Source organism: Ranitomeya variabilis, chromosome 1, assembly GCF_051348905.1.
Source record: "Ranitomeya variabilis isolate aRanVar5 chromosome 1, aRanVar5.hap1, whole genome shotgun sequence".
In the NCBI taxonomy this organism is placed as follows: domain Eukaryota; kingdom Metazoa; phylum Chordata; class Amphibia; order Anura; family Dendrobatidae; genus Ranitomeya; species Ranitomeya variabilis.
The window spans coordinates 593,977,096-594,001,258 of record NC_135232.1 but is presented as its reverse complement, the minus strand read 5'-3'; the positions used below and the strand labels follow the sequence as shown (position 1 = coordinate 594,001,258).

At 48.6% G+C, this 24,163-nt stretch overlaps 1 protein-coding gene across 1 annotated transcript in view; it reads left to right on the top strand.

Moving 5' to 3' along the window:
• Window positions 1-23,515, top strand: part of LOC143807595 (T-lymphocyte surface antigen Ly-9-like) — a 49,026-nt gene extending 25,511 nt beyond the window's left edge. Inside the window, exons 3-4 of the mRNA XM_077289348.1 lie at window positions 22,746-23,057; window positions 23,230-23,515. Coding sequence (XP_077145463.1) covers window positions 22,746-23,057; window positions 23,230-23,327 — 410 coding nt within the window. The 3' untranslated portion in view covers window positions 23,328-23,515. The remainder of the gene's footprint in view (window positions 1-22,745; window positions 23,058-23,229) is intronic.
• Window positions 23,516-24,163: the final 648 nt, after the last annotated feature.

The window sequence follows — 24,163 nt, the reverse complement described above, 5'->3', positions numbered from 1 at the left end:
TAGCACAGCCACGTAGCATATAGCACAGCCACATAGTATATAACACAGCCACATAGTATATAGCACAGGCCACGTAGCATATAGCACAGCCACGTAGCATATAGCACAGCCACATAGTATATAGCACAGCCATGTATTATATAGCACAGCGCACGTAGCATATAACAGCCATGTAGTATATAACACAGCCCACGTAGCATATAGCACAGCCATGTAGTATATAGCACAGCCACGTAGTATATAACACAACCCACGTAGCATATAACACAGCCACGTAGTATATAACACAGCCACGTAGTATATAGCACAGCCACGTAGTATATAACAGCCCACGTAGTATATAACACAGCCCACGTAGTGTATAGCACAGCCCACGTAGTACATAACACAGCCATGTAGTATATAACAAAGCCTATGTAGTATATAGCACAGTCATGTAGTATATAGCACAGCCACGTAGTATATAGCACAGCCACGTAGTATATAACACAGCCATGTAGTATATAGCACAGTCATGTAGTATATAGCACAGCCCATGTAGCATATTGCACAGCCCACGTAGCATATTGCACAGTCCATGTAGTATATAGCACAGCCATGTAGTATATAGCACAGCTTACATCCCCCCCGAGAATGGCCCCACAGTCCAGTACTCACTGTTATAGTAAAAAAAAAAAACACTCCCCACCTCTCCTCGTGCCTGTGCTGCTCCCTGCTCCTGTGTCGGCGGCTAACGCTGCACTGCTTGGCACACAGTGAGTGCGCGATGATGTTATCACGCACCAGCAGTGTCAGAGGCAGAGCAGGGAATTATGGGAGCGTCATCTGATGCTCCCTCCTCCATCATTGCTTTGAACTGTACCAGCAGACACTAGGATAGTTCAATGCGGCGGGGGAGTCGGCGCTGCGGGCAGGCGGGCCCCCCTGCCTCACAGGGGCCCCATAACAGCTGCGTGACGTGCCGCTAGCTGAGGGCCCCTGGGGAGTGGGGGCCCTAGGCAGCTGCCTGCCCCTAACACCGGCACTGTGTCCTGTCTTTACCATGAATGGGCCCCCCCGTCTCGCCTGGACCCCGGGTGTGCCGGGTGCTGATGCCGCCACTGCTCAAAACACTACTAGGATTGGAAGACTTTTTTGGAAGCATTGGAAGACTCTGACTATAATGTGTAACAACTCTGCTGGCATCACGGCATGGCCTCGCATTTCTCACACTATCTTACCCACTGCTCCAGGTCATGATGTGGTTTCTGTTTCTTGCCAGCTCCATGTTCTGTGTCTCTGCTCTCTGCATGTTTCATGGTTCTGTGTATAGAGGGGCGGCGCCTGAACTCTCTGGTTCTTATAGGAATCAGGTGCATCTGTCCAATCTGTTCCTGACCAATTACCAAGAGGCCTCCAGTATATAGTGCAGCTCCACCCAGTGGTCTGGGCCTGTGCAATGTGTTAGCTCAGTTAGTGTCTTGCTTCTGAGTTTGCCTGGCCTTGCTCTGAGTTACTCCCTCTCTGGAGGATTCTCTGTGTTATTTCCTTGGTCTTGTTGTCCGCCCACCAGGAGGCAGTATATCCTGGTCCTAGTGTCTTTGTCCTTGTGTCTTGTTCCATTGCCTTGTCTGTACTTAGTCTTACCTCGGTCTCCTAGCCTTTGGCTTCCTTCCCTGTTGTCTCTCCTTGTATTCTCAGTCTGCTTACACTCCGCACTCTTGCAGCTCTGCCTGCTCTGAACCTTTGTGACTTTACCTCTGCTCCTCACTTCTGCGTTTCTGCTCCTTTCTACTCAGCTTTTCTTCTGCTGTTGCAGTTATCCCTTGCTGCAGCTTCTCTCCACATTCCTTGTGGCTCTGCTCAGCTTTGCTGCAGAGACCCCTCCCGCCGCTCCTCTCCGCTTCTTGCGGTTCTACCGGGCTCCGCTCCTTGCGGTTCTACCTGGCTCCGCTCCTTGCGGTTCTTCCTGGCTCCGCTCCTTGCGGTTCTTCCTGGCTCCGCTCCTTGCAGTTCTACCTGGCTCCGCTCCTTGCGGTTCTACCTGGCTCCGCTCCTTGCGGTTCTACCTGGCTCCGCTCCTTGCGGTTCTACCTGGCTCCGCTCCTTGCGGTTCTACCTGGCTCCGCTCCTTGCGGTTCTACCTGGCTCCGCTCCTTGCGGTTCTACCTGGCTCTGCTCTTTGCGGTTCTACTTCTCCTGCACTTGGCTCTGCCTCCAGCTCTTGGCTCCGCCTCCTGCCTGTCTGCACTTGGCTCCGCCTCCAGCTCTTGGCTCCGCCTCCTGCGGTTTTGCACTTGGCTCCGCCTCCAGCTCTTGGCTCCGCCTCCTGCGGTTTTGCACTTGGCTCCGCCTCCTGCTCTTGGCTCCGCCTCCTGCATTTCTGTTCTTGGCTCTAGCTCCTGTGCTTTCTCTCTGCATCCGCTCTTGCGGTCTTTATCTACTTATTCCTAGGTCCTCGTGTCTGAACAGGTTCTTACCCGTTCTACATACCTGCCTGCAGACCGGTCCCTACCGGTTCTTCCAGTGTACCAGTCTTGTCTACCAGTCCTGCCAGTGAGCCAGCCGTGCCCGCCTGCCTGACAGTGTTCCTGTTGTACCCGTCTGCCTGCCTATGTGCCAGCCGTGCCCGCTTGCTTGTCTATGTTCCGTTCCCCGGTGGGATCAGCAGCCACAACCAGACTCCACCCTGGAGTGGTACCTGGTAGCTTCCTATTGCACAAGTCTGACCTCACCATCAGAGGCTCCAGCGAACACCTAGGAAGCTACTTAGTTACGCCCCTTCCAGGGAGGTTTGGTCTGTGGTCCAGTGGGGCCACTCCCCCGCACGCCCGCGCCAACCAGTCTGGGCGCGAGCATGACAGTTTGCACAGGCCATGGTCCCCGCTGAGTCCCATGTGCCTTTGCTCTCGGAGCAAGATGAACTCTCTTCTTGCCAGTATTGGCCTCCGAGGAAAATGTTTACCCAGTCTGAAAGCCAGTCCTTCACTGCTCCATGTCCAATTGTCATCTCCAATGAGCTGTTGGATCAACTTCAAGCCTGCGCTCCTAATGACGAATCCATGCCAGCAGATCCTCCATGCTACTATGGGGACCCAAAGCAATGTCGTGTGTTCTTGGAGCGGTGCTTGCGTTATTTCAAGGGGCATGCTCCCCAATTCCCCACTGACTGGTTGAAAGTAGGTTTCTTAATGGCCTACCTAAGAGGAGATGCTTTGATGTGGTGCGACCCCCTTTGGGAAGCAGGGGACCCCATTATCTCGAATCTGCCGGCCTTCCTGGTGGCCTTCTGTAAAGCCTTCGATGAGCCAAGTACTGCATCTCCTGAAAAGTCTTCCCCTCCAAGCTCACAGAGACGGTCCAGACGAAAGAAACCTGTAGGTAAACCGTCGCTTCCGTCCATGACCACCCAAGACTCACCTGTTCCCAGGGCCGGACTGGGACTAAAATTCAGCCCTGGCATTTGAAGTTACACAGGCCCACTTGTCACATGGTGACTGTATAATATCTTTGTACACTTGTAGGCAGGGCCGGTTTTAGGCAAAGTTTAAAATGGGTCCCCAAATGCTAACATACTGCACATCACACAGAAGCCTTTCTGTTGTATTTACATACGCTGAGTTCAGGCCGCTAAACGAGTTTGATCGACAATACTGAAGTTGTTCAACGCTTGTTTCCCGGCCTCTTTCCACCAGCTGAGGAATAATGATGAGACAGAACGATCACTAATAGATCACTAACAGATCACCATACAGTATCATGTTTTCAGCAGCACATCTACAGTTTACACTGGCAATGTGCTGCTGACAACAAGGCTTTTTGTTCCAGCAAAAACAATCCGAATATGCAGCATTTTACTTGTTTAGTAAAATACACCCCATAGTCCTCCATATATTATAATGTGCTCCATAGTCCTCCATATAGTATAATACACTCCCTATAGTCCTCCATATATTAAAATACACTGCTCAGTCCTCCACATAGTATAATACACTCCTCATAGTCCTCCATATAGCATAATACAATCCTCATAGTCCTCCATATAGCATAATACAATCCTCATAGTGCTCCATATAGTATAATGCACCGCCACAGTCATCCATGTAGTACAATTCACTTCCCATAGTATAATGCACCCCATAGTTCTTCATATAGTATAACGTATTCCCCATAGTCCTCGATACAGTATAATGCAGCCACCCCAGAGTATAATGCAGCCACCCCAGAGTATAATGCAGCCACCCCAGAGTATAATGCAGCCACCCCACAGAGTATAATGCAGCCACCCCAGAGTATGTAACCCCCATAGAATATAATACAGCCCACCTCCCCATAATATATAATGTAGCCCCCCATAGAATATAATGCAGCCCCCCATAGTATATAACGCAGCCTCCCCCATAGAATATAATATACCCCCACAATAGTATATAACACAGCCACATAGTACATAACATGGCCTCCCCCATAGAATATAATATACTCCCCATAGTATATAGCAAAGCCCGCATATTATATAGCACAAACCGCATAGTATACAGCACAGCCTGCATAATATAGCACAGCCCGCGTAGTAGATAACACAGCCCACACAGCAGTATTCAGCACAGACCACACAGTAGTATACAGCACAGCCCACGTAGAAGTATACAGCACAGTCCACACAGTAGTATACAGCACAGCCCACAGAGTAATATATACAGCACAGCCCACAAAGTAATATATACAGCACAGCCCACAAAGTAATATATACAGCACAGCCCACAGAGAACTATATACAGCACAGCCCACAGAGAACTATATACAGCACAGCCCACAGAGAACTATATACAGCACAGCCCAGAGTACTATATAAAGCACAGCCCAGAGAGTACTATATACAGCACAGCCCAGAGAGTACTATATACAGCACAGCCCAGAGAGTACTATATACAGCACAGCCCACAGAGTACTATATACAGCACAGCCCACAGAGTACTATACACAGCACAGCCCACAGAGTACTATATACAGCACAGCCCACAGAGTACTATATACAGCACAGCCCACAGAGTACTATATACAGCACAGCCCACAGAGTACTATATACAGCACAGCCCACAGAGAACTATATACAGCACACAGTAGTATACAGCACAGAGCACAGCCCACAGAGAACTATATACAGCCCACAGTAGTATACAGCACAGAGCACAGCCCACAGAGAACTATATACAGCCCACAGCAGTATACAGCACAGAGCACAGCCCACAGAGAACTATATACAGCCCACAGCAGTATACAGCACAGAGCACAGCCCACAGAGAACTATATACAGCCCACAGTAGTATACAGCACAGAGCACAGCCCACAGAGAGCTATATACAGCCCACAGTAGTATACAGCACAGAGCACAGCCCACAGAGTACTATATACAGCCCACAGTAGTATACAGCACAGAGCACAGCCCACAGAGTACTATATATAGCACAGAGCACACAGTAGTATACAGCACAGAGCACAGCCCACAGAGAGCTATATACAGCCCACAGTAGTATACAGCACAGAGCACAGCCCACAGAGAACTATATACAGCCCACAGCAGTATACAGCACAGAGCACAGCCCACAGAGAACTATATACAGCCCACAGTAGTATACAGCACAGAGAACAGCCCACAGAGTACTATATACAGCCCACAGTAGTATACAGCACAGAGCACAGCCCACAGAGAACTATATACAGCCCACAGTAGTATACAGCACAGAGCACAGCCCACAGAGAACTATATACAGCCCACAGCAGTATACAGCACAGAGCACAGCCCACAGAGAACTATATACAGCCCACAGTAGTATACAGCACAGAGCACAGCCCACAGAGTACTATATATAGCACACAGCCCACGGTAGTATACAGCACAGAGCACAGCCAACAGAGAACTATATACAGCCTACAGCAGTATACAGCACATAGCACAGCCCACAGAGTACTATATACAGCCCACAGTAGTATACAGCACAGAGCACAGCCCACAGAGTACTATATATAGCACACAGCCCACGGTAGTATACAGCACAGAGCACAGCCCACAGAGTACTATATATAGCACAGAGCACACAGTAGTATACAGCACAGAGCACAGCCCACAGAGAGCTATATACAGCCCACAGTAGTATACAGCACAGAGCACAGCCCACAGAGAACTATATACAGCCCACAGCAGTATACAGCACAGAGCACAGCCCACAGAGAACTATATACAGCCCACAGTGGTATACAGCACAGAGCACAGCCCACAGAGAACTATATACAGCCCACAGCAGTATACAGCACAGAGCACAGCCCACAGAGAACTATATACAGCCCACAGCAGTATACAGCACAGAGCACAGCCCACAGAGAACTATATACAGCCCACAGCAGTATACAGCACAGAGCACAGCCCACAGAGAACTATATACAGCCCACAGTAGTATACAGCACAGAGCACAGCCCACAGAGAACTATATACAGCCCACAGCAGTATACAGCACAGAGCACAGCCCACAGAGAACTATATACAGCCCACAGTAGTATACAGCACAGAGCACAGCCCACAGAGAACTATATACAGCCCACAGCAGTATACAGCACAGAGCACAGCCCACAGAGAACTATATACAGCCCACATCTCTTCTCTTCCTCCCCTCCCCTCCTCCGAGAATGGCCCCACAGTCCAGAAAAAAAAAAAAACTCTCCTCACCTCTCCTCGTGCCCAGCGTTGCTTCCTGGTTCCTGCTCCTGTCTCAGCAGCTGCAGTCTGCCCGGGACACAGCAGGTGCGCGATGATATGACATCATCGCGCACCCGCAGTGTCAGAGGCAGAGCGGGGAATGATGGGAGAGGAGCGTCTGTAGACGCTCTCTCCTCCATCATTGCATTCAACTGTACCGGCGTCTATACGCCGGTATAGTTGAATGCGACGGCGGGGGCGGCGGATTGAGCGGCCCACCACTGGCACCGGCCCTTCTGGCATTTGCCAGAAGTGCCCTATGGCCAGTCCGGCCCTGCCTGTTCCACAACCTGCCAAAGCAGCCACCCAAGCAAGATCCGAGAGGTCTAATGAAAGGGGGCTGGCAAATCTGCAGCCTGAATCTGGTGCTGAGATTGAAATACGGCATCCCTGTGGTTGTAAAGAACATTCAGATGGTCTTTGGCCTGTGAAGCTTGTACTCCAAAACCCTGGGCCAGTAGGAGAGGCTGTCCCTGGTGAGAGTACTTCCTTCCCATCAAAGTTAATGACTGTTTCTCTGCCTTCTGGGAGCTTTGGTGTGTCTAAGCCGCCTGTCATACGGAGTCGGTGTATGGTCTCCGTTCTTCAGCTCCAGAACCCAGTGTGGGCGTTGCCTGATAATGGCCGAACCCTGCTAAAGAGCAGTCTAGTCCTGCAAGGACAACTACAGCTCCAAGTTGGAGCCTTATACACGAAGAAGTTTGTCTTCCACATGCTGTCTGGTATGCCCATGGGTCATTCTGAGCCAAGGACTCTACCACCCGCTCTGGTCAAGGGTTCCAGTAAAGTGCTTCGTTTGAACTTACCCAGTCTTGAGAACTGTCTGGTTCCCATGCGTCAAAGACACTCAGCAGTGTCATCTTCTTCAGCTGGTCTGCTAGTCGACGAGTCAAGGTGTGCTGACGTCACCGAAGATGGGGAAACGGTGACGATGTCTCCACACATCTCCAGCGACTATACCAGTAAACACTTAGTCGTCGAGTCAAGGTGTGCTAATGTCACCGAAGATGGGGAAGCGGTGACTATCTCTCCACACATCTCCAACGACTATACCTGTAATCCGTTCCTAGGAACATCCCCGCCGCTTGGACGATTTCTTCTGGATAACGGGCACAAGATTGTTCCTATGTTTATACCTTCTGCGTCCTTATGGCCGGCTGGTGAAGATTTCAAAACAGAAGTTTGTTCTCCTCAACTTTTCTCTGACCCGGTGGAGCTGTTGTTCTCCACACTCATTTCTAGTGATTTTTCCTGTGTTCAGTACTCTAGAACATCTCTGCTATCTGAAAGTTTGTCTCTGGATATCGGGCAGAGGGTGTATCCTGTGAGTATTCATTCGGCTTCCATGTGGCTGGCTGGTGAAGATAACAAGTCGGTAGCTTCCAAGTCCCTGCTTCTTGTCTACCCTGAGGAAATGGTCCAGTCCATTGAGAAGGCTAACCCTATTGGGTACAATGAGACTTTGCTATCCGAGATTTCTGATGAAGCTAAACCTGCAGAGCACAAAGAGACTTTGTTTTTTGAGATACCTGGTGACCCTCCTGCCGCCTTCTACCCTGAAGATATCATGTTGGCCTGGACTATGTATGCTCCCATCCTTCTTCTACAAGTTATTCTGGCGGGCTTGAAGAAGAGGGGCCGTAAAGGGGGGGGGGGTACTGTAACAACTCTGCTGGCATCACGGCATGGCCTCGCATTTCTCACACTATCTTACCCACTGCTCCAGGTCATGATGTGGTTTCTGTTTCTTGCCAGCTCCATGTTCTGTGTCTCTGCTCTCTGCATGTTTCATGGTTCTGTGTATAGAGGGGCGGCGCCTGAACTCTCTGGTTCTTATAGGAATCAGGTGCATCTGTCCAATCTGTTCCTGACCAATTACCAAGAGGCCTCCAGTATATAGTGCAGCTCCACCCAGTGGTCTGGGCCTGTGCAATGTGTTAGCTCAGTTAGTGTCTTGCTTCTGAGTTTGCCTGGCCTTGCTCTGAGTTACTCCCTCTCTGGAGGATTCTCTGTGTTATTTCCTTGGTCTTGTTGTCCGCCCACCAGGAGGCAGTATATCCTGGTCCTAGTGTCTTTGTCCTTGTGTCTTGTTCCATTGCCTTGTCTGTACTTAGTCTTACCTCGGTCTCCTAGCCTTTGGCTTCCTTCCCTGTTGTCTCTCCTTGTATTCTCAGTCTGCTTACACTCCGCACTCTTGCAGCTCTGCCTGCTCTGAACCTTTGTGACTTTACCTCTGCTCCTCACTTCTGCGTTTCTGCTCCTTTCTACTCAGCTTTTCTTCTGCTGTTGCAGTTATCCCTTGCTGCAGCTTCTCTCCACATTCCTTGTGGCTCTGCTCAGCTTTGCTGCAGAGACCCCTCCCGCCGCTCCTCTCCGCTTCTTGCGGTTCTACCGGGCTCCGCTCCTTGCGGTTCTACCTGGCTCCGCTCCTTGCGGTTCTTCCTGGCTCCGCTCCTTGCGGTTCTTCCTGGCTCCGCTCCTTGCAGTTCTACCTGGCTCCGCTCCTTGCGGTTCTACCTGGCTCCGCTCCTTGCGGTTCTACCTGGCTCCGCTCCTTGCGGTTCTACCTGGCTCCGCTCCTTGCGGTTCTACCTGGCTCCGCTCCTTGCGGTTCTACCTGGCTCCGCTCCTTGCGGTTCTACCTGGCTCTGCTCTTTGCGGTTCTACTTCTCCTGCACTTGGCTCTGCCTCCAGCTCTTGGCTCCGCCTCCTGCCTGTCTGCACTTGGCTCCGCCTCCAGCTCTTGGCTCCGCCTCCTGCGGTTTTGCACTTGGCTCCGCCTCCAGCTCTTGGCTCCGCCTCCTGCGGTTTTGCACTTGGCTCCGCCTCCTGCTCTTGGCTCCGCCTCCTGCATTTCTGTTCTTGGCTCTAGCTCCTGTGCTTTCTCTCTGCATCCGCTCTTGCGGTCTTTATCTACTTATTCCTAGGTCCTCGTGTCTGAACAGGTTCTTACCCGTTCTACATACCTGCCTGCAGACCGGTCCCTACCGGTTCTTCCAGTGTACCAGTCTTGTCTACCAGTCCTGCCAGTGAGCCAGCCGTGCCCGCCTGCCTGACAGTGTTCCTGTTGTACCCGTCTGCCTGCCTATGTGCCAGCCGTGCCCGCTTGCTTGTCTATGTTCCGTTCCCCGGTGGGATCAGCAGCCACAACCAGACTCCACCCTGGAGTGGTACCTGGTAGCTTCCTATTGCACAAGTCTGACCTCACCATCAGAGGCTCCAGCGAACACCTAGGAAGCTACTTAGTTACGCCCCGTCCAGGGAGGTTTGGTCTGTGGTCCAGTGGGGCCACTCCCCCGCACGCCCGCGCCAACCAGTCTGGGCGCGAGCATGACATAATGTGAGTATACAAGCTATATGTCTGCCTGTCTGTTTTTCTCCCTGCAGTCTGCAATCATTTCTGTCTCTCTTGCAGCATTCCTCATCATGTCCTCCAGTGAAGACCAGACCTCACAGAGTGGACAGGAGACTGAAGTGAGTACATTTGCTACTGATTGGTAAGTATTCACTGTCACTATTACACATGTGGCAAAATATTTATTTTTCTTTTTACAGAACCATACCAGTGCAGATAAGCAGGAGCAGCAGGCTCAGGCCCAAGTTCCAGTGACAAGACGACGTGTAAGTATTCTTGACTGTTTTTATTCATTCTTGACTGTTTTTGGTACTCTTGCTTTTTTTATTATTTTTGCCTTTTTTGTTTTAAGTGTTTCATCTTTCCAACATGAATGTCTTTGTTTCATTTCTAGGTTCCACAATGGGAAAAGGAATTCCTTGACAACGACCTCCTCATCGCCTTGGTGCAGGAGCGAGTTGTGTTGTGGGACACCCGGGAGCAGCAGCACTCGGACACTGTGGTGATTCGGCGGCTGTGGAATGAGGTGGCCCAAGCGCTGATGGATGACTGGGACAACACCACGAGTCAGAAAGGCTTTTCGTAAGTATTGCTGTGTGGTCTGATGCAGCAGTGAACCTGAAGGCTGGGACCACACAACCGTGTGTGATGCGAGAAACTCCTGCAAGGTTCTCGCATCACATATGGTTGAGTAATCCCGGCATAAACAGCATCGTTTAACAATTTTTTTTGCCATATTCACAGTGAACATAGTCAAAACCCGTTGGCGTTCAATGAAGGATCTCTTCAACACGGACCTGAGATAGGAGATCCAAGTTCGCAGTGGTGCTGCAGCAAGGATCTGGAAATACAAATACCACCGGTTGCTGTCTTTCCTGAAGCCTGTCCTTGCTCAGAGAACGTAAGTATTTTTGTGTTGTATTCCATTGTGTTGTATTCACTAATCTGAATTTTTCTATTCCACAAGAGTTGGCGCTTTTACAATTGTTATTTTTTGGTAGCAATGTTTTACTTTTCTTTTCACAAAACCTGTAGCAGCACCCTTGAACCTGGATCGTCCTCTGGAGTGGTCCCTCATCGAACAGCCATGGACCAGTCCCAGCCATCCACCAGCAAAGCAGCAAGTGGGCCATCGTCACAGTCTGGAGAACAGGCAGCTGGTTCTTCAGGTGTTCCCCTGTCCCAGTCCTCTGCCTCTTTTTTTTGGGTTCTTCTCGCCAGCGGCAGAAGGCCTCGGACAGGTCACTCATGCCCAAGTTTATTCACTTGAGCTCGGTCTTCCAGAATGGCTTGAAGGCACTGGAAGATAGACTGGAAAGTGGTCTGACCCATATTAACACACTTTTCCAGGATGTCAACCAACGCCTTAACCGTCTGGAAGCCGACCTCCAGAGACCAGCACACCATTTTTTTAAATAAGATAGAGCAGGGCATGTCAGAACACCTTATGCCTGAACTCCAGCTCAACGTGATGCAGGCCTGCAAGGCTGCTTACATTCAAGCTATGCAGCAGACTCGGTACTTCCAGCAGCCACAGGTGGTATTTCCACCTGTGCCACAAATTACACACTTAACCTCAATCCCGAGTTCTGCTGCACACCACTACACCGCCACCACCAGGCCAGGTGCTGCTGAAAGCCACTCCACCACCACCACCATGCCGAGTCCTGCTCCTGCATGGCTGTCCACCGCCACCAGCACTAAGCCGCCTCAAGATCCTGCATGGTTGTCAACAGCCACCATCACTAGGCCGCTGTTATGGAGCTGGTGGTTAAGAATACTTGGAATGACCTGATAGGTAAACCAGAAATATAGGACAAGCTCTGGGGACGTGGGAACTTTACTGACCGCAAACCTGATCCTATCACACACACTATAGGCAGCCGTGGAACGTACCTAACTCTCCCTAGACGCCTCTTCACAGCCTGAGAGCTAGCTACCCCTAGAGAGAAACAAAAGCCTCACTTGCCTCAGAGAAATTTCCCCAAAGTAAAGTCAGCCCCCCCACAAATAATGACGGTGAGTTAAGAGGAAAATACAAACATAGGAATGAAAACAGGTTTTAGCAAAAGAGGCCCACTAGTACTAAATAGTATGAACATAGCAAGGGAACTGTGCGGTCAGTATAAAATACTACAAAATATCCACGCAGAGAGAACAAAAGACCCTCACACCGACTCACGATGTGAGGGAGCAACTCTGCTCCCCAGAGCTTCCAGCTAGCAAGAAAATAGCATATAAGTAAGCTGGGCTGAACTTATCATATACTGAGAAACATTTTCCAAAAGCAATGAGCAAAAATGAACTAGCATGAACTTAGCTTCTCCAGGAGGAGACAGGTCACACGTGAAGTCCCAAAGAGAACTGAACCAATACTGAATACAATGACAGCTGGCAACAAGTAAAGATCTAGGTGGAGTTAAATAGGCAACCAGCACTGCAGAAAACGAGGCAGCTGGAGCCCAGCTAAAGACCAGCAGTATCACTCAAAGCGGCCCACCACTGGCACCGGCCCTTCTGGCATTTGCCAGAAGTGCCCTATGGCCAGTCCGGCCCTGCCTGTTCCACAACCTGCCAAAGCAGCCACCCAAGCAAGATCCGAGAGGTCTAATGAAAGGGGGCTGGCAAATCTGCAGCCTGAATCTGGTGCTGAGATTGAAATACGGCATCCCTGTGGTTGTAAAGAACATTCAGATGGTCTTTGGCCTGTGAAGCTTGTACTCCAAAACCCTGGGCCAGTAGGAGAGGCTGTCCCTGGTGAGAGTACTTCCTTCCCATCAAAGTTAATGACTGTTTCTCTGCCTTCTGGGAGCTTTGGTGTGTCTAAGCCGCCTGTCATACGGAGTCGGTGTATGGTCTCCGTTCTTCAGCTCCAGAACCCAGTGTGGGCGTTGCCTGATAATGGCCGAACCCTGCTAAAGAGCAGTCTAGTCCTGCAAGGACAACTACAGCTCCAAGTTGGAGCCTTATACACGAAGAAGTTTGTCTTCCACATGCTGTCTGGTATGCCCATGGGTCATTCTGAGCCAAGGACTCTACCACCCGCTCTGGTCAAGGGTTCCAGTAAAGTGCTTCGTTTGAACTTACCCAGTCTTGAGAACTGTCTGGTTCCCATGCGTCAAAGACACTCAGCAGTGTCATCTTCTTCAGCTGGTCTGCTAGTCGACGAGTCAAGGTGTGCTGACGTCACCGAAGATGGGGAAACGGTGACGATGTCTCCACACATCTCCAGCGACTATACCAGTAAACACTTAGTCGTCGAGTCAAGGTGTGCTAATGTCACCGAAGATGGGGAAGCGGTGACTATCTCTCCACACATCTCCAACGACTATACCTGTAATCCGTTCCTAGGAACATCCCCGCCGCTTGGACGATTTCTTCTGGATAACGGGCACAAGATTGTTCCTATGTTTATACCTTCTGCGTCCTTATGGCCGGCTGGTGAAGATTTCAAAACAGAAGTTTGTTCTCCTCAACTTTTCTCTGACCCGGTGGAGCTGTTGTTCTCCACACTCATTTCTAGTGATTTTTCCTGTGTTCAGTACTCTAGAACATCTCTGCTATCTGAAAGTTTGTCTCTGGATATCGGGCAGAGGGTGTATCCTGTGAGTATTCATTCGGCTTCCATGTGGCTGGCTGGTGAAGATAACAAGTCGGTAGCTTCCAAGTCCCTGCTTCTTGTCTACCCTGAGGAAATGGTCCAGTCCATTGAGAAGGCTAACCCTATTGGGTACAATGAGACTTTGCTATCCGAGATTTCTGATGAAGCTAAACCTGCAGAGCACAAAGAGACTTTGTTTTTTGAGATACCTGGTGACCCTCCTGCCGCCTTCTACCCTGAAGATATCATGTTGGCCTGGACTATGTATGCTCCCATCCTTCTTCTACAAGTTATTCTGGCGGGCTTGAAGAAGAGGGGCCGTAAAGGGGGGGGGGTACTGTAACAACTCTGCTGGCATCACGGCATGGCCTCGCATTTCTCACACTATCTTACCCACTGCTCCAGGTCATGATGTGGTTTCTGTTTCTTGCCAGCTCCATGTTCTGTGTCTCTGCTCTCTGCATGTTTCATGGTTCTGTGTATAGAGGGGCGGCGCCTGAACTCTCTGGTTCTTATAGGAATCAGGTGCATCTGTCCAATCTGTTCCTGACCAATTACCAAGAGGCCTCCAGTATATAGTGCAGCTCCACCCAGTGGTCTGGGCCTGTGCAATGTGTTAGCTCAGTTAGTGTCTTGCTTCTGAGTTTGCCTGGCCTTGCTCTGAGTTACTCCCTCTCTGGAGGATTCTCTGTGTTATTTCCTTGGTCTTGTTGTCCGCCCACCAGGAGGCAGTATATCCTGGTCCTAGTGTCTTTGTCCTTGTGTCTTGTTCCATTGCCTTGTCTGTACTTAGTCTTACCTCGGTCTCCTAGCCTTTGGCTTCCTTCCCTGTTGTCTCTCCTTGTATTCTCAGTCTGCTTACACTCCGCACTCTTGCAGCTCTGCCTGCTCTGAACCTTTGTGACTTTACCTCTGCTCCTCACTTCTGCGTTTCTGCTCCTTTCTACTCAGCTTTTCTTCTGCTGTTGCAGTTATCCCTTGCTGCAGCTTCTCTCCACATTCCTTGTGGCTCTGCTCAGCTTTGCTGCAGAGACCCCTCCCGCCGCTCCTCTCCGCTTCTTGCGGTTCTACCGGGCTCCGCTCCTTGCGGTTCTACCTGGCTCCGCTCCTTGCGGTTCTTCCTGGCTCCGCTCCTTGCGGTTCTTCCTGGCTCCGCTCCTTGCAGTTCTACCTGGCTCCGCTCCTTGCGGTTCTACCTGGCTCCGCTCCTTGCGGTTCTACCTGGCTCCGCTCCTTGCGGTTCTACCTGGCTCCGCTCCTTGCGGTTCTACCTGGCTCCGCTCCTTGCGGTTCTACCTGGCTCCGCTCCTTGCGGTTCTACCTGGCTCTGCTCTTTGCGGTTCTACTTCTCCTGCACTTGGCTCTGCCTCCAGCTCTTGGCTCCGCCTCCTGCCTGTCTGCACTTGGCTCCGCCTCCAGCTCTTGGCTCCGCCTCCTGCGGTTTTGCACTTGGCTCCGCCTCCAGCTCTTGGCTCCGCCTCCTGCGGTTTTCCACTTGGCTCCGCCTCCTGCTCTTGGCTCCGCCTCCTGCATTTCTGTTCTTGGCTCTAGCTCCTGTGCTTTCTCTCTGCATCCGCTCTTGCGGTCTTTATCTACTTATTCCTAGGTCCTCGTGTCTGAACAGGTTCTTACCCGTTCTACATACCTGCCTGCAGACCGGTCCCTACCGGTTCTTCCAGTGTACCAGTCTTGTCTACCAGTCCTGCCAGTGAGCCAGCCGTGCCCGCCTGCCTGACAGTGTTCCTGTTGTACCCGTCTGCCTGCCTATGTGCCAGCCGTGCCCGCTTGCTTGTCTATGTTCCGTTCCCCGGTGGGATCAGCAGCCACAACCAGACTCCACCCTGGAGTGGTACCTGGTAGCTTCCTATTGCACAAGTCTGACCTCACCATCAGAGGCTCCAGCGAACACCTAGGAAGCTACTTAGTTACGCCCCGTCCAGGGAGGTTTGGTCTGTGGTCCAGTGGGGCCACTCCCCCGCACGCCCGCGCCAACCAGTCTGGGCGCGAGCATGACATAATGTGAGTATACAAGCTATATGTCTGCCTGTCTGTTTTTCTCCCTGCAGTCTGCAATCATTTCTGTCTCTCTTGCAGCATTCCTCATCATGTCCTCCAGTGAAGACCAGACCTCACAGAGTGGACAGGAGACTGAAGTGAGTACATTTGCTACTGATTGGTAAGTATTCACTGTCACTATTACACATGTGGCAAAATATTTATTTTTCTTTTTACAGAACCATACCAGTGCAGATAAGCAGGAGCAGCAGGCTCAGGCCCAAGTTCCAGTGACAAGACGACGTGTAAGTATTCTTGACTGTTTTTATTCATTCTTGACTGTTTTTGGTACTCTTGCTTTTTTTATTATTTTTGCCTTTTTTGTTTTAAGTGTTTCATCTTTCCAACATGAATGTCTTTGTTTCATTTCTAGGTTCCACAATGGGAAAAGGAATTCCTTGACAACGACCTCCTCATCGCCTTGGTGCAGGAGCGAGTTGTGTTGTGGGACACCCGGGAGCAGCAGCACTCGGACACTGTGGTGATTCGGCGGCTGTGGAATGAGGTGGCCCAAGCGCTGATGGATGACTGGGACAACACCACGAGTCAGAAAGGCTTTTCGTAAGTATTGCTGTGTGGTCTGATGCAGCAGTGAACCTGAAGGCTGGGACTACACAACCGTGTGTGATGCGAGAAACTCCTGCAAGGTTCTCGCATCACATATGGTTGAGTAATCCCGGCATAAACAGCATCGTTTAACAATTTTTTTTGCCATATTCACAGTGAACATAGTCAAAACCCGTTGGCGTTCAATGAAGGATCTCTTCAACACGGACCTGAGATAGGAGATCCAAGTTCGCAGTGGTGCTGCAGCAAGGATCTGGAAATACAAATACCACCGGTTGCTGTCTTTCCTGAAGCCTGTCCTTGCTCAGAGAACGTAAGTATTTTTGTGTTGTATTCCATTGTGTTGTATTCACTAATCTGAATTTTTCTATTCCACAAGAGTTGGCGCTTTTACAATTGTTATTTTTTGGTAGCAATGTTTTACTTTTCTTTTCACAAAACCTGTAGCAGCACCCTTGAACCTGGATCGTCCTCTGGAGTGGTCCCTCATCGAACAGCCATGGACCAGTCCCAGCCATCCACCAGCAAAGCAGCAAGTGGGCCATCGTCACAGTCTGGAGAACAGGCAGCTGGTTCTTCAGGTGTTCCCCTGTCCCAGTCCTCTGCCTCTTTTTTTTGGGTTCTTCTCGCCAGCGGCAGAAGGCCTCGGACAGGTCACTCATGCCCAAGTTTATTCACTTGAGCTCGGTCTTCCAGAATGGCTTGAAGGCACTGGAAGATAGACTGGAAAGTGGTCTGACCCATATTAACACACTTTTCCAGGATGTCAACCAACGCCTTAACCGTCTGGAAGCCGACCTCCAGAGACCAGCACACCATTTTTTTAAATAAGATAGAGCAGGGCATGTCAGAACACCTTATGCCTGAACTCCAGCTCAACGTGATGCAGGCCTGCAAGGCTGCTTACATTCAAGCTATGCAGCAGACTCGGTACTTCCAGCAGCCACAGGTGGTATTTCCACCTGTGCCACAAATTACACACTTAACCTCAATCCCGAGTTCTGCTGCACACCACTACACCGCCACCACCAGGCCAGGTGCTGCTGAAAGCCACTCCACCACCACCACCATGCCGAGTCCTGCTCCTGCATGGCTGTCCACCGCCACCAGCACTAAGCCGCCTCAAGATCCTGCATGGTTGTCAACAGCCACCATCACTAGGCCGCTGTTATGGAGCTGGTGGTTAAGAATACTTGGAATGACCTGATAGGTAAACCAGAAATATAGGACAAGCTCTGGGGACGTGGGAACTTTACTGACCGCAAACCTGATCCTATCACACACACTATAGGCAGCCGTGGAACGTACCTAACTCTCCCTAGACGCCTCTTCACAGCCTGAGAGCTAGCTACCCCTAGAGAGAAACAAAAGCCTCACTTGCCTCAGAGAAATTTCCCCAAAGTAAAGTCAGCCCCCCCACAAATAATGACGGTGAGTTAAGAGGAAAATACAAACATAGGAATGAAAACAGGTTTTAGCAAAAGAGGCCCACTAGTACTAAATAGTATGAACATAGCAAGGGAACTGTGCGGTCAGTATAAAATACTACAAAATATCCACGCAGAGAGAACAAAAGACCCTCACACCGACTCACGATGTGAGGGAGCAACTCTGCTCCCCAGAGCTTCCAGCTAGCAAGAAAATAGCATATAAGTAAGCTGGGCTGAACTTATCATATACTGAGAAACATTTTCCAAAAGCAATGAGCAAAAATGAACTAGCATGAACTTAGCTTCTCCAGGAGGAGACAGGTCACACGTGAAGTCCCAAAGAGAACTGAACCAATACTGAATACAATGACAGCTGGCAACAAGTAAAGATCTAGGTGGAGTTAAATAGGCAACCAGCACTGCAGAAAACGAGGCAGCTGGAGCCCAGCTAAAGACCAGCAGTATCACTCAAAGCCACCAGAGGGAGCCCACGAACAGAACTCAACAAAGTACCATTCACGACCACAGGAGGGAGCCCGAGAACGGAATTTCACAACAGGCCGCCTCAAGATCCTGAACGGCTGTCCACCACCACCACCAGGCCAGGTCCACATTCTGAACGACCTGCTGTGTTGTCAAGTTTTTCTCTCCTTTCCAATGTGTCTCCCCGTCCCATGCTTCCACTCCTAATGTGTCTTCTCGCATCCTTGACCTCCCAGACCCTACAAGTTTAGTTAGCCCTTCCCCTGGAACCCCTTCATCCTCCACCCGTAGCCAATCCTCCCAGCTCCACACCCCCCAGGTCCATAACATTTCCCCCTCATTGGTTCGTAAATGTAAATTTTTAAAAAAAATAAATTTGTGTTATTTTTTCCCCAATCACTGCTTGTTCTTGGTCTCTTTCGTCGCCGGCAACACACCGTGCGCCATCAACACACATGTTGCCGTGTACACACACTGTGTTTTTGCCACCTCAAAGCTCCATGACACACAATCTACTGCCCCTCTTCTATTTCCTTTACACTGCAGCTTTGCTTCTTGTGTCTGTCATGGAGCTATGAGGTGGCAAAAACACAAAGAGGACTGAAAATCCTCCAAAAATATATATTAATACAGCAAAAAAGGTCAGGGGTCAACAATGCTCACCTGCCCAGGTGTCAGCACTAGTGCACTCAGGATGCAGTGTTTTCTGCATCCTGAGTGCACTAGATGTGACACACGGGCAGGTGAGTAAAGATATGAGGTGGATTAGCTCCATCATCTCTTCAGTCTGCATTAATATATAGAACTATAGAAATGCAGACTGAAGAGACGATAGAGCTAATCCAACGTCACCTACCATAGCACTGACCTCAGAGAGAAGAGGTGTAGTGTAAAGCATGGGTTACATAACCCAATTTGGTTATAATCCAATCCCTGTCTCATGCAATCTGCATGATACAGCAAGTGGATTTTATAAAAACTGTAGTTGTGAACTGGTGATCACCTTATTAAACTTAAAAAAAAATTATTCTAATATAGAGGGCACTTGGAACAGGTGTTTATCTAGAGGTGTTTTATTGTCAGCAACATTAAAATACATTTTAATAACATTACACAACATTACAAGAACACTAAACCATTTCATCTTGCCAGGACATAAGTCCACTCTCAGAAACAAAGTAGGACGCAAATGTATCCTCATTTGTGCAACTTCAACTGCTGTCCTGAGAGGGTGATGATGGTAATCTGGAATTGGGTTAGAAACAGGTTCATCAAGTTCAACGTTGGGTAGTTCTTTAGCCATTATGTAGTTGTGCAGAACCACAGACTCCTTGACAACCTCATCGAGTGGCTGAATTTTGAGATTAATGGCTGTCCCTAAAATGCACCATTTTGAGACAAGGATACCAAAGGCACGCTCAACTGTTCTTCGTGCCTTGGTCAATCAGTAATTAAAAATCCTTTTAGTGTGTGTGTCAAGTCCTGACTGGTGTATGGTTTCAGTAGGTTTCCACACATTTGAAAGGCCTCATTCCCAACCACAAATGGCATTGGGGGGCCTTGAGTGTTGAGAAGAGGTTGTGGCAGGGGGAAATTGAAATGATTGCCATACAACCGTTGGCTCATGTCCGAGTTTTTAAATGTCTGGGAGTCATTACCATGGCCAAAATATCCAATGTCCACGGTGACAAACCTGTTGTGAATTCCGTTCTCGGACTCCCTCCTGTGGTCATGAATGGTACTTTGGTTAGTTCTGCTCTTGGACTCCCTCTGGTGGCTTTGAGCGGAACTGCTGGTCACTGAGGTTGGCTTTGTCAGCTGCTGTCGTTTATTGCTATGTTGGCTTCCCTATTTAACTCCACTCAGATCGTTACTTCATGCCATCTGTCAATGTTTCAGTATTGGTTCAGATCTCTCTTGGACTTCTCTGAGGACCTGTCTACTCCAGCAGAAGCTAAGTCTTTGCTAGTTCATTTGTTGTTACTGCTTCCTGAATATATTTCTTAGTACTGCCAATTTCTAGTCCAGCTTGCTATCATGATATTCCCTTGCTAGCTGGAAGCTCTGGGGTGCAGAGTGGCACCTCCACACCGTGAGTCGGTGTGGGGAGTCTTTTTGCTTACTCTGCGTGGTTTATTGTAGTCTTTTGTGCTGACCGCATAGTTCCCTTTTCTATCCTCTGACTATTTAGTGAAGTCTGGCCTCCTCTGCTAAAACCTGTTTCATTCCTGTGTTTGTGACTTTCCTCTTAACTCACAGTCAATATATGTGGGGGGCTACCTTTACCTTTGGGGAATTTCTCTGAGGCAAGGTTAGGCTTCTATTGCTATCTTTAGGGGTAGTTAGCTCTTAGGCTGTGAAGAGGCGTCTAGGGAGAGTTAGGTACGCTCCACGGCTATTTCTAGTGTGTGTGATAGGAGTAGGGTTTGCGATCAGCAGAGTTCCCACTTTCCCAGAGCTTGTTCCGATTACTAGTTTACTCATCAGGTCATTCCGGGTGCTCCTAACCACCAGGTCCATAACACAAACCTACAGTCCGCAGCTGCTATCGCCATGAGCACTATGGAAAAATATTTTTTATAATTAATGTACTCGGATCCAGTTCCAGCCAGTTTGGTAATTCTAATATGTTTTCCATCCACTACTCCCAAACAGTTGGGGAAATTACAAATTTGCTAGTATTTATCGGCATTTTCCTGCCAGATTTCCGTGGTGGGTGGGGGGATAAATTCCTCACCGAGAACATCCCACAAAGCCCAGCAGGTGTCTGCGACAATCCCAGATAGTGTGAAAATTCCTATCCGGAACTGGAAATTGAGCGATGATAGGCTTTCTCCGGTAGCCAGGAATCTGCCGAACAGAGAAAGAAAAAAAAAAAATCAGAACAATAATATTCATGACTGGGGTTTTGCAAAACAGAGAAAGAAAAAAAAAACTAAAGGACATGGCTTTTATAACAATAACAGTTTTTTTGCAAATATTAAGTACATTGCAGAACAATAAGAATTAGGACAGGCGTTAATGTTTAAATATTACGTACCTTAGTGTCACCAGCAGACGTTCCTCAGCAGGAATTGCTCTACGGAGCTGGGTGTCCTGCCTGCTGATGGCTTTTTGTACACGGACCAGCAATTCCATGAAGCTATCTTTAAAAACAAGAAAAAGAAGCGCACATAGAGTAATACCTTCAGGTATCACAATCACGTGGACCCCCACAAAACAGACTCACCTGGTCTGGTTGTGACAGGTCACAACTCCCTTGGATAAGCACGTATGGTCGCAGCAGGCTCCCGGCAAACAGTATGGATCCACATGGAGAAAAAAGAAGAACCGGAGGATAAAAGCCGCGCAGACCACAATGAAGATAACAGAGTTACACACACACTCTGTTTATTAGCCTACGCGTTTCGTGGCAGACAAGCCACTTCAACAGGGCAGATGATGCCCTGTTGAAGTGGCTTGTCTGCCACGAAACGCGTAGGCTAATAAACAGAGTGTGTGTGTAACTCTGTTATCTTCATGGTCTGCGCGGCTTTTATCCTCCGGTTCTTCTTTTTTCTCCATGTGGATCCATGAAGCTATCTTGAGACATCCTCGTGTACTCAAAATATTTCTCCGAGTTTTCACGGAGCTCATGGAATAAGGAGTGGTAGGCTCCAAGGCTCTGTCGGAGTTCAAGAATCAGGTGCTGCCAAAAGCGCCAACGGCGTCTTCTCTGTTTTTCTCTTTTCCGTTCTTGCTCACAAGCAAATGCAAAGGAAAGAAACAAGTTGACATCCAAATCCAGATTCCGATAGAAACTCACCATGTGAAGATCCATCTTGACGCAGGATACAGGAGCAAAATCTGAGGATTTCATCTGTACAAGGGTTTATATACAGAAATGCCATGAGCCACGCGTGGCTTGTTTCAAGGCAATTCTGCTGTTTCAAGGCAATGTTTTTCCTATCAAACGCATGCGCAAAACAGATAGTGTGTAAGTCTTTTTATTTTTCCTTTCTTTCAAGTCTATATTTTGTAAAGCATAAAAATCTTACAGAAAAAAATTTCAATTAAAAAAACAGTTCAAACTATTGTTGCCCTTTTGCTCGTCAGTGTAAGTAAAAACAAAAACAATGGTTGATCTGCACAGGCGTATGGTTCTTGTCCAGTCCACTCAAGGATTCTCAAATAATCCCCTTATGTATGAGCATACCTTTAGGCCATATTTACATCACCTTTGCCTGCTCCTTCATGACTCTGTCGTGGGAGCTTCAGTTTGAATCACCTCAGATGTACCCTAGTCGGAGCTATTGACTATCATTTTGCAGCCGCACATGAGCATGGTCTAAGATGCTATTGTGTCTGAAAGAACAGACGGACACTGCAGAAAAGATGATAAGAGGCTAAATTTATGTACGTGAAGTTGATGGTTCAATCAGGGGCACGTCTAGTTTTTGGGGCGTTAGATGGAGCTTACAAAAAAATATTGTCATGAACCCATCCTTAATCTAAATGGTTTCATTCAAATTTTGATTTCAGGTGTCCTCTCAGATACGACCAGACAGACACTGTCGGCAAAGTTTGGTGGCTCCATCTTGTTCCAAGTCAACATACCAAAGAATACCGAGATCACCAGTGTATTTTGGTCTCACATGCAGAAAATGGTCGCCATTGACAAATCAGACCATCTTAATGTTATCAACCCAAGGTTCCTCAAGCGGCTGACTTCTCAACAGCCTAGTTTTTCGTTAAAGTTGAGTAATCTCACTGAAGAAGACAGTGGGATTTATGAAGCTAAAATATACACTAATGGGCCAACTATCGAAAGAAGCTTCAAACTGCAAGTGTGCGGTAAGTAGATGGAGGAGGGTGCAAAATTAGAATTGGCAAATGGGCAGAAAAATGTGAAATTCCTATGTAGACCATTGAGAGAAGCTGTCATGCAAAATATAGTACTTCTCCAAGTGGGGCAGTACACATGGCCATGTATTTAGCAGATGTCTTTGTGATTTTTTTTTTTTAGGAAAATACCAGACATGTGGAGTCCAGTGGACAAAGAGTAGCATCCAGCTAATCATCATCCTGGGGACTCTTGCCACCTTCTTCAATGCAATGACGTAATGGCTTTGTAATATCACAGATGCTTAGCATGCTTGTCTGCTGACAGCTAGGACTGCAGATAATATTAGTCACAAAAACAATGTGGAATAAAGAGAACTGCCGCACGCTGCTGAAAATCGTACTGTAACGATGCCAGTGCAAAACTGTAAAAAAAAATGTGCAAATAAAGCCAAAACTGTAGATCACAATTGCCAATTTGTTTGTAAAATGCCCCTGAGAAAAACTACGCAGTGTGGTGAGCCAAAAAACTGAATATAGTTACATAGATTGAGAAAAGGCCTAGGTCCATCAAGTTTAACCTTCCTCCACCAATTGTACATTTCAGACCCTCCTACATGTCATTCCCCTTTGATGTCCCCATTCCCACCCTGAGTTGGCTCCAAATGATAGTGAAACATTACGGCACCATGAACAGTAAAGACCCCCATACACATTGGAAGATAGTTATAAACACTTTATGGAATACATACCAGTCATCTATAATTATTTTCCCAATAAGGGTTTAAGTATCAAAAATTGATGGGACTGAATCGGATCTAATGGACAAACTGCCTATTCATTACGAACAAACCATCCATACAAACGCAGTCATAAGTCCAAATATGTGCAAAATACAAATAGTCTTTATTAATCATAACAGGCTAAAAAACAGCAGATAGGAATAGTCCCCGTGCCACCCTCAGCACGTACAAAAAAGGAACAGGGGTGGGTGCAAGAGAATTGTATCAATGGTATCAACAAAAGTAATGCCCATCTAGAATCCTCATCAGTAGGTCAGTACCATTATTGCACTTAATACCAGTAGCAAGTATCGTCAAATGAGGCAGATGTATAAA